Source organism: Otolemur garnettii, unplaced genomic scaffold, assembly GCF_000181295.1.
Source record: "Otolemur garnettii isolate 467f Iridium unplaced genomic scaffold, OtoGar3 scaffold00052, whole genome shotgun sequence".
In the NCBI taxonomy this organism is placed as follows: Eukaryota; Metazoa; Chordata; class Mammalia; order Primates; family Galagidae; genus Otolemur; species Otolemur garnettii.
In genome coordinates, this window is record NW_003852447.1 from 6,788,859 (window position 1) to 6,805,079 (window position 16,221).

A 16,221-nucleotide genomic window follows, 5' to 3' on the forward strand; every position below is an offset into this window, starting at 1 on the left:
TGTCAACCATTGAAATAGCATCATCAATCCGAAATCTCCCTAAAAAGAAAAGTCCGGGACCAGATGGCTTCACATCTGAATTCTATCAAACATTTCATGAGGTACTAGTACCTATATTATACAACCTTTTCCAAAGCATAGAAAAAGAAGGAATACTTTCCAACACATTCTATGAAGCAAATATCACCATGATACCCAAACCACAAAAGGATTCAACAAAGAAAGAAAATTATAGACCAATATTATTAATGAATACAATGCAAAAATATTTAATAAGATCTTAGCAAACAGAATTCAACAACACATCAAAAAAATTATACACCATGATTAAGCTGTTTTTATTCCAGGGTTACAGGGCTGGCTCAACATATGCAAATCTATAAATATAATACACCACATCAATAAAAGAAAAAACAAAGACCATATGATTCTCTCAATTGACACAGAAAAAGCTTTTGATAATATCCAGCATCCTTTCATGATCAGAATACTTAATAAAATAGGCATAGAAGGGACATTTCTTAAACTGATAGAGGCCATTTACAGCAAACCCACAGCCAATATCATATTGAATGATGTAAAATTGAAATCATTTCCACTCAGATCAGGAACGAGGGGCAAGGATGCCCAGTGTCTCCACTGCTATTTAACATAGTAATGGAAGTCTTAGCTATCACAATCAGGCAAGAGAAGGTGATCAAGGGTATCCAAATAAGGTCAGATGAAATCAAACTCTCATTCTTCACTGATGACATGATCCTATACCTGGAAAATCCCAGGGACCCAACTTCAAAACTCTTAGAAGTGATCAAGGAATACAGCAGCATCTCAGGATACAAAATCAATACTTGCAAGTCAGCAGCTTTTATATACGCCAACAATAGCTAAAAAAAACAATCAAGGACTCTATTCCTTTTACAATAGTGCCAAAGATAAAATATCTGTAAAATTACCTAACAAAGGACATGAAAGATCTCTATAAGGAGAACTATGAAACTCTGAGAAAAGAAATAGCTGAAGATGTCAACAAATGGAAAAACATACCATGTTCGTGGCTGGGAAGAATCAACATTGTTAAAATGTCCATGCTACCCAAAGCAATCTACGATTTAATGCAATCCCTATTAAAGCACCACTGTCATACTTCAAAGAACTTGAAAAAATAGTACTTCGTTTTATATGGAATCAGAAAAAACCTCAAATAGCAAATACATTACTCAGAAATAAGAACAAATTGGGAGGTACCACATTACCAGACTTCAGGCTACACTATAAGTCTATAGTGATCAAAATAGCACAGTACTGGCACAAAAACAGAGCAGTAGATGTATGGAACAGAATAGAGAAGCATGAGATAAACCCAGCTACTTATCATTTGATCTTCAACAAGCCTATCAAAAATATTCAGTGGGGGAAAGACTCCCTATTTAACAAATGGTGCTGGGTGAACTGGCTGGCAACCTGTAGAAAACTAAAACCTTTCACCATTAACAAAAATTGATTCTCATTGGATAAAAGACTTAAACTTAAGACATGAAACTATAAATATTCTAGAAGAGAGTGAAGGGAAAACACTTGAAGAAATCAACCTGGGAGAATATTTTATGAGGAGGACCCCCTGGGGAAATGGAAGCAACACCAAAAATACACTACTGGGATCTGATCAAACTAAAAAGCTTTTTGCACAGCCAAGAGCTGTGCAGCCAAGAGTCTGTAAGTAAAACAAACAGACAACTTTCAGAATGGGAGAAGATTTTTGCACTTTACGCTTCTGACAAAGGTCTGATAACTAGAATCTACAGAGAACTCAAACTAATCAATAAGAAAAGAATAAATAACCCCATTTCTTTGTGGGCAAGAGACTTGAACAGAAACTTCTCTGATAAAAATAGGCGCATGGCCTATAAACATATGAAAAAATGCTCATCATCCTTAATCATCAGAGAAATGCAAATCAAAACCACTTTGAAATATCATCTAACTCCAATAAGATTAGCCCACATCACAAAATCCCAAAACTACAGATGTTGGCGTGGATGTGGAGAGAAGGGAACACTTCTACACTGCTGGTAGGAATGCAAGCTAATACAGCCTTTTTGGAAAGAAGTTTGGAGAACACTCAAGGAACTAAAAGTAGACCTACTGTTTGATCCCGCAATTCCTCTACTACATATATACCCAGATGATCAAAAATTATTTTACAACAAAGACATTTGCACCAGAATGTTCACTGCAGCACAATTCATAATAGCCAAGACATGGAAACAGCCCAAGTGTCCATCAACCCATGAATGGAATAACAAATTATGGTATATGTACACCATGGAATACTATGAGGCCATAAAAAAAGATGGAGACTTCACATTTTTTATGTTTACCTGGATGGAGCTGAAACATATTCTTCTTAGTAAAGTATCCCAAGAATGCAAAAAAAAAGTACCCAATGTACTTGATACTACTATGAAATCAATGTATAACCACCTATGCAATCATACAAATGGCACAACATAACTATAGTCCATAAAGTAGAAGTGGAGAGATAGGGGTGGCGGAGAGGAGGTATGGGAGAAGGGATGGTATTCGAGGGGACTCACCTAATGTGCATGATGCAATGGTACATTTCTAAACTATTAAGAAATGAATATAATTGTGATGGATGTGATACTTGGTTCAATGTAAACAATTCACATTGTATATCAAAGCAGTATCCTGAACCCCATAAATGCATCAATGTACAAAGTTATAATTTAATAAAAAATAATTATAAAAAAAGAAATAAATTTTGCTGAAATAATCAAGTAAGTTAAATGTTCACCAACTTTTATTTTGAAATATTTACAAAAAGCTTTTATACTAAATTTTAAACTAAAAATTTATTTGAAATTTAACTATGGATCAGCCATTGTGCTGAGTACTTCACATACATTATCCCATTTAGATTATAACTATTTCATTTGCTCAAGGAAAAAAGTATAATTTACATTGAACAAAGTATAGACATCTTATAAAACATCTGGCATTTTCCATGTATATTTTATTTATGAATTCATTCATTTGTTCATTCACAACCACTCTTCAGTTAACACATTCTATGGCCAGTACTAACATCATTAAGAACCTACCATATGGCTCAGCATCTGTAGCTCAGTGAGTGGGACACCAGCAACATGCACCAAGGCTAGCAGATTCAAGCCGCGCTGGACCTGCTAAACAATGACAACTCCAACCAGAGAATGGCCAGGTGTTGAGGCAGGCACCTGTGGTCCCAGCTGCTTGGGAGCCTGAGGCAAGAGAATCACTTAGGCCCAGGAGTTTGAGATTGTTGTGAGCTGTGGCGCCACAGCACTCTATCGAAGCCAACATGGTAAGACTCTGTCTCAAGAAAAAAAAAAAAGAACCTGCCATATGCCATTAGTGGACTAGACACTGACAATAAAAAAAGAAGACTAAGATTATTGTACCCCAAAGGTTCACAGATAAACAGAGGAGATAAATAAAAAAGCCCTTATGGAAAGTGTTAAGTCCTTTCCTCGAAGCATCATAGCAGAAACAAGAATAGGAATGCGAGAATAATAGTGAAAGAAGTCATCACAGAATATCCATAATATGTGCCTGAATAAGTCAGTGGCATAAAGGAATCAAATGAGAAGAGATATTCTATAAAGCTTTAAACAGTAGAATCAGCAGGAACAGGTGATTAATTTGGGGAAGAAATCTTATGACTTCCACAGTACAAAGAGAGATACAGGGAAAAATAATTTGATTTTACACTTGCTGAGTTTAAAATGTTTGTAAAGTTTGAAATGCTTATTGACAACTACACATACAGGTCTGGTATCCAGGAGAGATACCCAGGCTGGTGATGCATTTGGAGTCAAGAGCACATAAGTAGTAAATGGAGCAGTAGGGGAAATTGAGATTACTAGGTGGAATATAAAATGAGAAGAGGGCCTAGTAGAATTATGGAGTACACTCATGCACACCACAATGACATTTCAGTCAATGATGGACTGCACGGACAGTGGTACCATAAGATTATAATGAAGCTAAGAGATTTCTATCACCTAGAGTTGCCGTAGCCATCATAATGTCATAACACAACACATGACTTCCACTGTTATAATGATGTTGTTGTAAACAAACCTACGAGACCACTTATCATATAAAAGTGTGCAATAATGTCTGAGGCCTTCACATTCACTCACTGCTCACTCACTGACTCGCCCAGAGCAACTTCCAGTTCAGCAAGCTCCATTCATGTAAATATCCTATACAGGGGCACTAGTTTTTTTGTCTTATATACTGTATTTTTACTGTGCCTTTTCTATGTTTAGATATGATTAGATACAAAAATAATGACCTTGTTACAACTGCCTACAGTATTCAGTACAGTAACAAGCTGTATATGTTAACAACCTAGGAGCAACAGGCTATTCCCTATATCCTAGATTTATAGCAGGCTATATACCATCTAGGTTTGTGTAAGTACATTGTATGATATCCACATAAGAATAAAATTGTCTAATGACACACTGTATCCCCATCAGTAAACAATGCATAACTATACATCATTTTTTTAAGAATAAAAGAACAGTGTGTAGGACACTAAGTCACAAGAAGTGCTTCCATCCCACACCACTCCACAAAAAACCACAAAACTTTGTACTACAAAAAGTAGAACCAGGCCACGCCTGTGGCTCAAAGGAGTAAGGCACTGGCCCCATATGCCAGAGGTGGCAGGTTCAAACCCAGCCCCGGCCAAAAACTCCAAAAAAATAAAAAGTAAAACCTCTGTACATTGACCACCAAAAGAACCATAACAAATTGATCAATATACAGAATATGCTAAACATAAGGAACTTCCATTGAATATATGTGATACACGTCCAGTCTATGAAAGTTAGGTCAACTTAAGGAGATGTCAATGTAGGGAGACTGTCAACTATGGAGGTTCTACTGTATTCCTAAGTCACAGGCACTGTGCTAGCTGCTGAGGGTAGCCAAGAATAAAGACAATACAGTTCTTAATCATAAGAATTGGGCTAAAATAGGAGTAGGATACCAAGAGTAGATTGAAAGCACAAGATCTTGCAAATCTTAGCTCTACCATTTACTTCCTGGATGACTTTAAGCAAATAATTTAACCTCTAAGTGTGTTTACATCCTCCCTCCAATAAGGATCAAAATAGTACTTATTTCCATAACGTTGCTATAACGAGTAAATGAGCTAAGAACTATGTCATAAGGACTAAAACAGTCCACATAAAGCACTTATAATGGTGCTTAACATATAATAAATGCTCAATAACATACTGTATTATTTAGGATTATAAAAATTATCAGAATGGTTGCATGAGTGTAATAACAATACAAATAAATGGTTTTCTGAACCATTTGTGAACTGGATTTTATATTACTTAGGATTATAAAAATTATCAGAATGGCTGCATGAGTGTAATAAGAATACAAATAAATGTTGTTATTGGATTTCACAAGATGAAGAAAGAACCCTCACTTGGGGAGATTTCAGAGAACAGTTCACTGAGCTGCCTCTCTAGGCAAAGGCCAGCTCATATAATGCCCTTGTATGAATTAAAAAGCAGCCCACAGATGCACACCAAGGAGGGCAGACAGGATTTCTTGAACCCTTGAGCTCAGGCAATCCACCCACCTCAGCCTCCCAAGTGCCAGGATTACAGGTATGAGCCACTGCACCCAACCAGGTAGCTGAGATTTCTGTCATCACTCAATCCCCTCAACCAGCACAGTTCTGTATGATAGCCTGAAAGACAGGACACAAAAAGCTGAAGAAAAGCGAAGTAGAAGACTGTCAGGTATCAAAAGCATAGGATATCCAGCCTAGAGCTGGGTAAGTATCTCAGATTAGCTAGAGCATAGAAACCACTCAGAAGAATAAAGATAAACTCAGAAAGGTAGCCAGATGCTAAAGGATACTGAATATTAGCAAAAGCATTCAGCTGTGACGCTGAGCAGAATAATGTACTTCTAACAATAAGAGTAGTCTGACATTATGTACAAGAAGGATTTAGGCAGGGGCAGGTAAGAGGTCACTGCAGTAGTCTGCTAGTCTGTGAGTTCCTCAAACTCAGGAATTAAACATCTCATTCACTTCTGTATACTTCAAACTAACACAATGCTTGAGACAAAGTAGGTACTAAATAACCATCTGAGGTATATAAGAATGAATGAGCCAAAAGGCAGTTATGTGAGCCTTAATTACAGTGAGAATGGTGGAAATAGAATGATACATATGGAAATTACTGCAATGATAGAAACAAAGATATTTGCTGGCTGATGAAATGTGGCAAGGATAAGGCAGAATCAATAAAGACTGTAAAACTGATAAATACTAAATGGACCACATACAGGCTTCTGTGAAAATCAAATATAATTATGTTTATGAAAATGCTCTATTTAAAAAAGACTGCTTTTCTCTAGAATAAAAATGAGTCATCGTGGACAGATGTACTATTAATACTATATTGGACAGTGACTATATCTTATCATTTTAAGACATTTGTTCTTCTTTTGTCTTCAGTACATTATAAAACCTTTAAGCAGTATGTCTACTCTTTATGAAGTATGATAAAACCTCATTAAATGTTGCTTTAATTATGACTGTCTCATAGAAGAAACTGAATTTCAACTATGTAGCAGCCCATATAGCCTATGGCTAGGAGGAGTGAGTTATAGGAAATACCTGCAATGGAATACCTTGGTGAAAAGGGCATGGAGAGAGATTTAGTTCTAACAAGCATGAGTGAGCTCACGAGATGAGAGCATTGGTGAATTGGCAGTCTCTACACCTGTGGTGTTGAGAGGCACAAGCTCAGCCTTATATTAGCCTGGAGGAGAAGACAGTCAAAAAGCATGAGCATTCTATCACAGACACACTTACTCTGTCTCCTCTTCTGCCTCCAGAACGCCAGCACAGTGTCTCTCTGCTGAAGATTACCAAGCTCTGCTAAAGACTAAGATCTATCTGTCCTAAGAAGACTGCTTTACTCTCTCCTAAGACACACACTCTCTCTCTCTCCAGCTAAAGTAGATAGCCCTCAAGTACCTAAGGGAAACTGCTCCTGAGCAAGGTAGCTTAGCAGTCCACGTCCAGAACCTACCTAAGCCAGGCCCAAGACCTGGCCAGTCCTGGGCCCTTACAGGTGGTGTCATAAGCAGATCCTGACACAACTATATACCACAAAAAAATAGACAGATATACAAAGATTTAAACGCACTTACATAAATGTACACCTATATATACTAAACACTTCTGTGAATATAGTCTTAGCAGGGTACAAGCTTCCACAGTACATGTTTACTTTTCTTTATATTCCCAGGGTAACTGGTAATATGGATGTTTAATAAATAAATGTTTGTTAAACTAAACTTACTAAATTGCAATGAATTGACTTAGGAATTTCACAGAGCTTATCGAGGTTTCTGATGGTCTGCTTCCCTCTCCACTCTAGTCTGTGTTCTTCCACACTGAGCATCAAATTTATACTATAAAAGAATGAGATCCATGATAAGGGTGGCTTAGAAAAAAGAAAAAATAAAAATGAAAAAAACATTGTAAATATATATGATCAGTGGGGTACCATTAAATGTTTAACAACAGGCTTAGGATAAGGTGAGGGGCCTGATTTCCAGTGTTTGCCAATCTCCATGGTTTAAATACTCCCACAATGGCCTATTTCAAGCTACCAACATGATACAAATCAGTATAAAACTGACTGGAAATTTAACAATCAGCTCTCATAAGACAGTATGAGCTAGCTCCAGCACACAACTAAATGCAGTATTTAAATGCATACTATACATTATCCTCAAATTTTGCTCTAAAATACTACCCCAAAGGAAAGTACAAAAGCAAGCAAAATCTACACTCTATTCCAGGAAGGCCTTTACCTCAATCCACAAAGGAGTCATCTTCTAACTTGGCATACAGTCCAATCTAAAATGTTTTTTCCCAGACCAGTGACATTCAAACTTTTCTGATCATGTAGCCCAATCAGTTAAAAAAATGTTTTAGGGCTCGGCACCTGTGGCTCAAGTGGCTAAGGCGCCAGCCACATACACCTGAGCTGGCGGGTTCAAATCCAGCCTGGGCCTGCCAAACAACAATGACGGCTGCAACCAAAAAATAGCCAGGCGTTGTGGCAGGCGCCTGTGGTCCCAGCTACTTGGGAGGTGGAGGCAGGAGACTCACTTGAGCCCAGGAGTTGGAGGTTGTTGTGAGCTGTGATACAATGACACTCTACCCAGGGCAACCGCTTGAGGCTCTGTCTCAAAAAAAATGTTTTACCACATATCCTCAGTATGTTAATATATTTGTTTATATTAAAATAATAATAAATTCTATTAGACCTGCTATACTAATATCACATAAATTATAGAAAAGAAAAAATTTCTGCCCACACCCTAATGGACTGTCTTACATACCTCCCTGGGGCTTACACTTCAAAGATTACTAAGAACAACATGAAAAATAAAATGAATAGCTTCCTGGACCTATTTCCCCTAGGCCTACAACCTTACCTTATTAGATCTTCCCATTCCAATGCTGAAAAACACATACCAACACAGAGAAAAAAATGGGGAGAATAGAGAAGGGTCTTAAACAAAGCCAGTTTAAACAGAAGCAGGTAAGAAATCCCTTTTACAATAGGAGGTCCATGGAATAATTAAGACTGTGTGATAATGAATCACAAAAGAAGCTCCAAAACACCATCCTAACTGGAGCTTTCAAATTCTTAAAAAAACTCAGTTTATCATCATGTCCAATAAATATCCATGGTCCTAAGCCATCTGTATCAGTTCAGGCAAACAGAAGGGTTGGAAGAGAGGAAACTTGAGATTCTCTCAAAGACCAAGGATATCCTCTAAATAAGTATATTAATAAAATCTTGAGCTGAGAAACATGGACCACTGGATTACGTCAGAGAGAAATAAATCATATAGGAAAATACAGCTCTTATTTTCTATATTCATGTCCTCCAGTAGATCATATTTCAAAAAATTATTTAAGCCAAAATGCTGCTCCCTAATCATAAACAATACTAATCAAGTATACAAGCATTATTAAATTTCTCTGGGTTTTTTTTTTTGACATTGGGTCTCACTCTCACCTAGGATAGACTGTAGTAGTGACAACATAGCTCACAGCAGCCTCAAACTCCTGGGCTAAAGTAATCCTCCTGCCTCAGCCTTCCAAGTAACTGGGACTATAGGCATGCCACCATGCCTGGATGATTTTTCTATTTTTGTGTAGAGATGGGGTCTCATTATATTCCTCAGTCTGATCTCAAAGTCCTGGTTTAAAGCATTCTTACTGCCTCAGCCTCTCCAAGGGCTAGGATTACAGGTTAATCACCAAGCCCAGCCTCTCTATTTTAAGTATTTATAAAGTTATTAAAGATAACAAGGTAGTACAGTCAATCATAAAATACAGTATTATCTTAGAATTACTACAATATGCTTCTCAAATTTCTTGGCTTTTTGCTTCATAATTTCTGCACTATGCTACAAAATAACAAAATGAAAAAAAAATACACCATCAGGATAAGACAATACTAAAGATGTTCTTAAGGGAGATTTTACAAACATGACTAAAAACACTTAAAGATACTAAACGCTTTCTGAAGAGATGGCCCAAGAATGTCTGTTGCTTTTCCATTCATGTTGTCAATTTCCCTGTCATACACATAGCATTAAAGATGAAGCTGTCCTCTTCCCTAGTGCCTAAAAGGAAAAAAACGGAAACAGAAAAAAGGAAACTTCCCAAACTACCATCTCAACAAGACTAGCAGCATTTAACAGGAGAGAATCGGCCCCTTTTTAAACTGGATCCTTGGATCCCTTATTACATAATTACTTCACATTGTCTATTAGACTCAAAGCTTTGGCTGAAAGGATAACCAAATAAAAAGAGGCCCACACAAATTTATCTACCTTCCCATCCTTGACTTTTCTGTTTCCTTCTTTCTTTAAGAAAAATGGGGTCCTTTGCCCAGGAAAAAATGTATTACTAGCTCTTACCTCAATAAGGTTGCCTAAACAAATGTGTCTATCTCCTTTTCTTTCAAATTCCATTGAAATGACAAGGGATAACCACACTAGAAAACTAAAAAAGATGTCACTAGCAGATTAGAAGTTTAAACATCTCGATCCCTGGTTTAGATGAACTTTACCACCCATCAAAATCCCTAGAGGGCTGGTTAAAACACAGATTGCCGATCTCCACTTGTAGGATTTCTGATTTAGTAGGTCTGGAGTGGAGCCTGAAATTGTATATATCTAACCAATCCCCAGATAGCTGATTCTGCTGGTCACCAGGACTACATTACAAAAACCACCATCATGAGTAAATAGAGATTATTAAGAAAAATGCTTTTTACTCATTCTAATTAGCATCCTTAGATTCAAGAGAATGGTACAAAGGAACGGCAAGTGGAAAATAAGAAACGGTTCTGGATAATTGGAAAATATGTAATTTCTGAATTAAAAACAAAATTCAGAAGGGCTAAATAACTTAGATTCAATTTAGCAGTGTGAAAAATAATCTTAGACATCTTTTAAAACACAGAGCAAAAGATATAAAAGGATAGGCATAAAGGTCAGTATCTACATAATAGGTTTCTAGAGAGAGCACAAACACATTACAAAAAGTAATCAATGAAAAGAAGAAATTTTTCCTAAGCTGAAACCAACTCAAGTCTTAACAGCACAAGGCCAATATCTTTTTTTTTTTTGGAGACAGAGTCTCATTATATTGCCCCTGGTAGAGTTCCACGGCGTCACAGCTCACAGTAACCTCAAACTCTTGGGCTTAAGCGATTTTCTTACCTCAGCCTCCCAAGTAGCTGGGACTACAGGTGTCCACCACAACACCCAACTATTTTTTGGTTGTAGTTGTCATTGTTGTTTGGCAGGATGAGCTAGGTTCAAATCCGCCAGCTCGGGTGTATGTGGCTAGGGCCCTAGCTGCTGAGGTACAGGCACCAAGCCAACATAAGGCCAATTTCTAAGCAGGTAAAATTTTTTAAATCCAACAAGTAGGTATCTATTTGTGACACTTTTAAACTTAAGTGACATAAGACAATAAAAAAAAAAAACCTTAAAAACTATGAAAAGGAAAACACACATTATTACAAAGGAATATAAATCAGACTAGCATCAGACATTTCAACACTATGCTAGAAAGAAATGGAATGTTGTTTTCAAAGTTCAGAGAGAAAATCACTCTAAATCTGGAATTCTATGGTTAACTGCAATAAAGTTAAACTACCAAATATGAAGGCAAAATAAATCCTCAGAAATAAAAGAACTAAGCAAATTGACTTCCCATACATATATATTGATTTCCTACTTCTGTGAGAAATTCATAGAAAACTAAATGGATCTCAATGAGCTAAAATTAAGATGCTGGCAGAATTATATACCTTCTGGAGGCCCTAGGGAAGAATCCACTTTCTTGTCTTTTCTAGCTTCTAGAAGCTGCTAACATTTCTTGAAGAGTGGTCTCCTATCTTCAAAGCCAGCAATGGCAGAGTGAATCCTACTTACATATACTCACTCTGACTCTGACTCTGCTGCCTTCTTCTTTCCTCTATAAGGACCCATATGATTCCAAAGGACCTCCCTAGATAATCTAGGATAATCTTCTCATCTTAAGATCTTTAACTTTATTACATTAGCAAAGTCACTTTTGCCGTGAAAGATAGAATACTCATAGATTCCAAGAATTGGGATGTGAACATCTTTGGCTGGCCATTATTATGCCCACCAAACCATACAAGGACTCAAGAATGTCCCCAGAAAAACAAAAATAAGAACTCATGAAAGAGGATAAGATGGGATATATGAAAACAGATACCCCATAAAAAGAAAATTAAAAAGAAATTTTCAAAGAAAAAATTTGACCTTGACATGGCATCTTCTCATTCTAGAAGCATAACTTTAAAGAAACACGATTATGTTTTCTTCTGTAATAGTCCATTTATGCTACTTGATTCTACAGTGAATAAAATTTACATAACCAACATGTTATAAATATAACAATTAGTTTCCAATTTTCATAAGTAAAACAGAGCATCAGAATACACAAACATCTATGTGCCTAGTTCTGGGTTCTGGCAGATTCTGGACTCCATACATTGATCTCATACTTGTATAGATACTAGATATTATTTTTTAAATATATCCTGTCTAATGAGAACTTATTAGAAGTTACACAGTAAGCATAGAAAATAAGATAGCAGCATAGCCAAAGCTAAACCTATTAAATGATTCTTGCCTGTATTTTATAAAATAGATATGAAGGAGAAATTTTTAAATACGTACATATTTTTATTAACTAGCTGATAATTTATGGAGTTGCATAATATATTCAATGTTAATTTTTGTATTTACTTTTAGATATCAAAACAGATAGATATAAAACCTAACATTACTGAGAATTTCAAAAAGGGGTACTCTCAAAGACTATGACCGGAAAAAAAAAAAAAAAATGAAGCAAACTTTAGGAGTATAATCTACAGTGTGTATACCTTTTGACCTAGTAGTTTTCTTTTAGGAATCTAGCATACAAAAATATCATCACTTAGTACATAAGAACTCCACTGTAATATCATTTAGAATAGGAAAAAATGTGAACTGATCTAAGTATTTCATCAAATGGAAACTGGTTAAATACACTATAGCCAACCATTAATGGAGCAGCCATTAAGAATGAAGTATAACATAGAAAGATGTAGGCACACACATAATACAAATGTGTTTTTAAAAAATTTCATATAGAGAGAGGAAGAACTGAAAGGATATAAATAAAACCAGAACCTACAGTTAATCCTTTGGAAGAAAAAGTAGTATGTGAACTTTCAGTTTTATGTTATACACACATTCTGTTTGAATTTTGTTTCTATGGATATATACTACTTTTAGAATATCTTTTACCTTTAAAAAAAAAGCCCAAATTACTAATATTTAAAAACTGAACTCAGAATAATCCTTCTTTAGATCATAAAAGGGAAAATTGGCTTGGGAATATGATCTCCATGCAGGAATGCCAAAGCTTTCTGTGGGATATACAGCAAGCAACATATGGTCAACACTTAAATGCATTATTATTATTAAATGTGACCCATATTGATGGCAGATTTTGGAGTTCCTTAGAGACACTCAGTTGACTAAAACTACACTATATAATTTTTTAAAAAGTAAATGAAAACATCAATATACTCTTTATCATTTCCTTAAAAACATTTTAATAAATTAATATTTCTATTAACAAACACCTACCGAATCATTGGCCACTAGTGCAAGTGCAAGGTTCACTGTAAGAAACAAAAAAGAAATTGAATTTAGTGACTCTTTCTATTAAAGTTCATTTTTTCCTTTAATATATTCAATGTAATAACAGAAATTTCTGTAAGCACAGAAATTTTTAATATATCTCCCTTACTTGTAAAGAACAAGAACATAGAGAGAGCACAGTCAAAAGAAAAGAGAAAGTAATTTTCCAACATAAGCAACAGATGCATGTCCCAAAATTCACATGTTAAATCATTCATTTATCATTTGTTACAACTGTGTTCAAATAAATCACTTAGTTTTTTTTTTTTAAAAGCAATGTTAACAGGGTACACATTTATTTTCAAAGTGTGTTTTGTAAAAAAATTATCATTTGATAGATAAAAATGGATATGATCCTATTGCCTTTTAAAAATAAATTCTGATATTGCAGGAGTTACAAGTATTTCATGTGTATGAAAGGCTGGGTCACTATGCACAGAGGGAAGGGAAAAGGGTAAAAGGTTAGGTGGTAATACATAGTGTTCCCAAAACCGCTTAAGCCAGCAAATGTGAGAGCCAAAGGAAGAAAGTAGTAGTCCCAAAGCCAACTTTAGCTTAGCAAAGGAAGATGCTACATATGAGAAGAGAGTTCCAAAAGTAACACACTTCCAAGACCGATAAATACACCCTCATAAAGTTAACCATCTTTCCTTACAGAACAATGCCAACAATTATGTCAGGGTTATTTTCTTCAAAGCAGCTAAAAAAAAGCATAAGTGTTTAGTTTTAAGTTTTAAGGCAGACGTGGTTCAAATCCCAGCTCCAACACCTTCCATTGCATAACCTTGAATAAGTTATTTTACCCATCAATCAGTTTCCTCTTTTTTAAAAGGAAAATAATGCCTGCTTCATAACTGCTGCATGAATTAAATGAAAGTACTAAGTACAAGGGCACAGAACTTGATAAATTCGTTTTTATGTATCATAAAATAGGCCAGGCACAGTGGCTCATGTCTGTAATCCTAGCATTTTAGAAGGCCAGACAGGAGGGTTACATCAAGCCAGGTGTTGGAAACCAGCCTAAGCAAGAGCAAGACCCCAACTACAAAAATACAGAAAAAAATTAGCTGGGCATTGTGGTGCACACCTATAGTCTGAGCTACTCAGAAGGGAGACAGGAGATCTTTTGAGCCCAGAAGTTTGAGGTTATTATGAGCTATTATCATACCACTGCATTCTAACTGGAGCAACAGACCCTATCTCAAAAAGAAAAAAAAATTATAAAATAATTCTGAATTTCAGGTTCAGGATATATTATATATAACCCAACTTTAAAATCAGAAAGTTTTAGAGAGTAATTCATCTTAAAGTTAGGTTCTTCCTACATTTATACAACAGAATCACAGAGCATGTTTACATTTATCAAATGTCATCATTCTAACCCAAAGTATCTCTAGCATATATATTCCAATGGAAGGGGTATTTTGAAATGGTTTAGAAGAGGAATACGTACATATAAGGGAAAGAGATATAATACCAACAAAATTGCCTGGAAATAGTCTATTTCTAAGGCTTAAGTATGCTGACAACTATATTGAAAAAGCCATCTGTTTGATACAGATAGTATGTTAATGACAAAAAGTGAAGAAGGGACATTTATTGAAGCACCTACTACATGTCACACTCGATATACTTTCTCTCCTATTTAAATGCTTTCACATTCCATGGCAACAGATCACCTTCCAACTAAAAACGATAAACAATCCAGGTGGCACCTGTGGCTCAAAAGGAGTAGGGCACCAGCCCCATATGCTGGAGGTGGTGGGTTCAAACCCAACCCCCGCCAAAAAAAATAAATAAATGAAAAATAAACAATCCATTTTAAATGAGTACTAGCCTACAGACCAAAAAAATTACATTGCACAAAACCTAAAGAATCAATGGCTACCATCATGAAAATACTTTCTATCTTTATCCAATACATGTAATCACAGAACATGCAAAAGGATTCATACCACTGAAAACAGAAAAGTGTACTCTAAATTTTCAAAAAAAAAAAAACAGAAAGAGGTAATTTCTAGAACCAAAAACTAAGAGCTTCTAAATTTTAAAAACAAACATCAATCAGATGGATTGTAGGCCCTGAGGAAAGAAAGCAAAATGTGTAGTATATAGCATGAATTCATTAAAAATGAATCACTAATCTTTTCTAAATAATACTATCTATCAAATAGTGTCTATGACAAATACAATATTTAGTAAATCTTTACTTTTCAAAACATCTGATAAACTCTTCCACAATTCCCTTCTGGTCAAAATAGGGGGAAAGTGGAGTTAATAACACTTTGTAGGTGGATTTATAGCTGGCTACACAATTACAAAATTGCAATCTCACAAAAATACCAAATATGGCACCCAGTCAACACAAAATCTCTGGTGATATTCACAGAACTATGTATCTAGCCCTTCTTATTTCAAAATATCATTAACTTCAAAGGAAATAAAGACTTTTAAGGTAAATATATGCCCCAACTTTAGGTAAATAGTCTGAAAAAGACTCAAAATTTAAAATATCTTGTCAGTCTAGAAATTACATGGAAATTAAACAAGGATAATCATTAAGTAAGGATAACCTTTTTTTTTTTTTTAAATGACTACAAAACATTGTTTGGGTAAGACCCATTTCCTATTTGTTTTTTTGTTTGTTTGTTTGTTTGGTTTTCTGTTTTAGGGGGTTTGTTTTCGGGGGGAGATTGAGACAGAGTCTCACTATGTCGCCCTGTATAGAGTGCACTGGCATCACAGCTTACAGCAACCTCAAACTCTTGGGCTTAAGGGATTCTCTTGTCTCAACCTTCCAAGTAGCTGGGACTACAGGCACCCACCACAATGCCCAGCTATTTTTTT

The 16,221-nt window shown here is 35.6% G+C and overlaps 1 protein-coding gene across 1 annotated transcript in view; it reads right to left on the minus strand.

Annotated features, from left to right (window-relative positions):
- The window catches only part of NUBPL (nucleotide binding protein like), a 205,904-nt gene that overhangs the window by 186,337 nt on the left and 3,346 nt on the right, over positions 1-16,221 (minus strand). Inside the window, exon 3 of the mRNA XM_003791982.2 lies at positions 13,321-13,355. Within this exon, the coding sequence (XP_003792030.1) occupies positions 13,321-13,355 (35 nt within the window). The remainder of the gene's footprint in view (positions 1-13,320; positions 13,356-16,221) is intronic.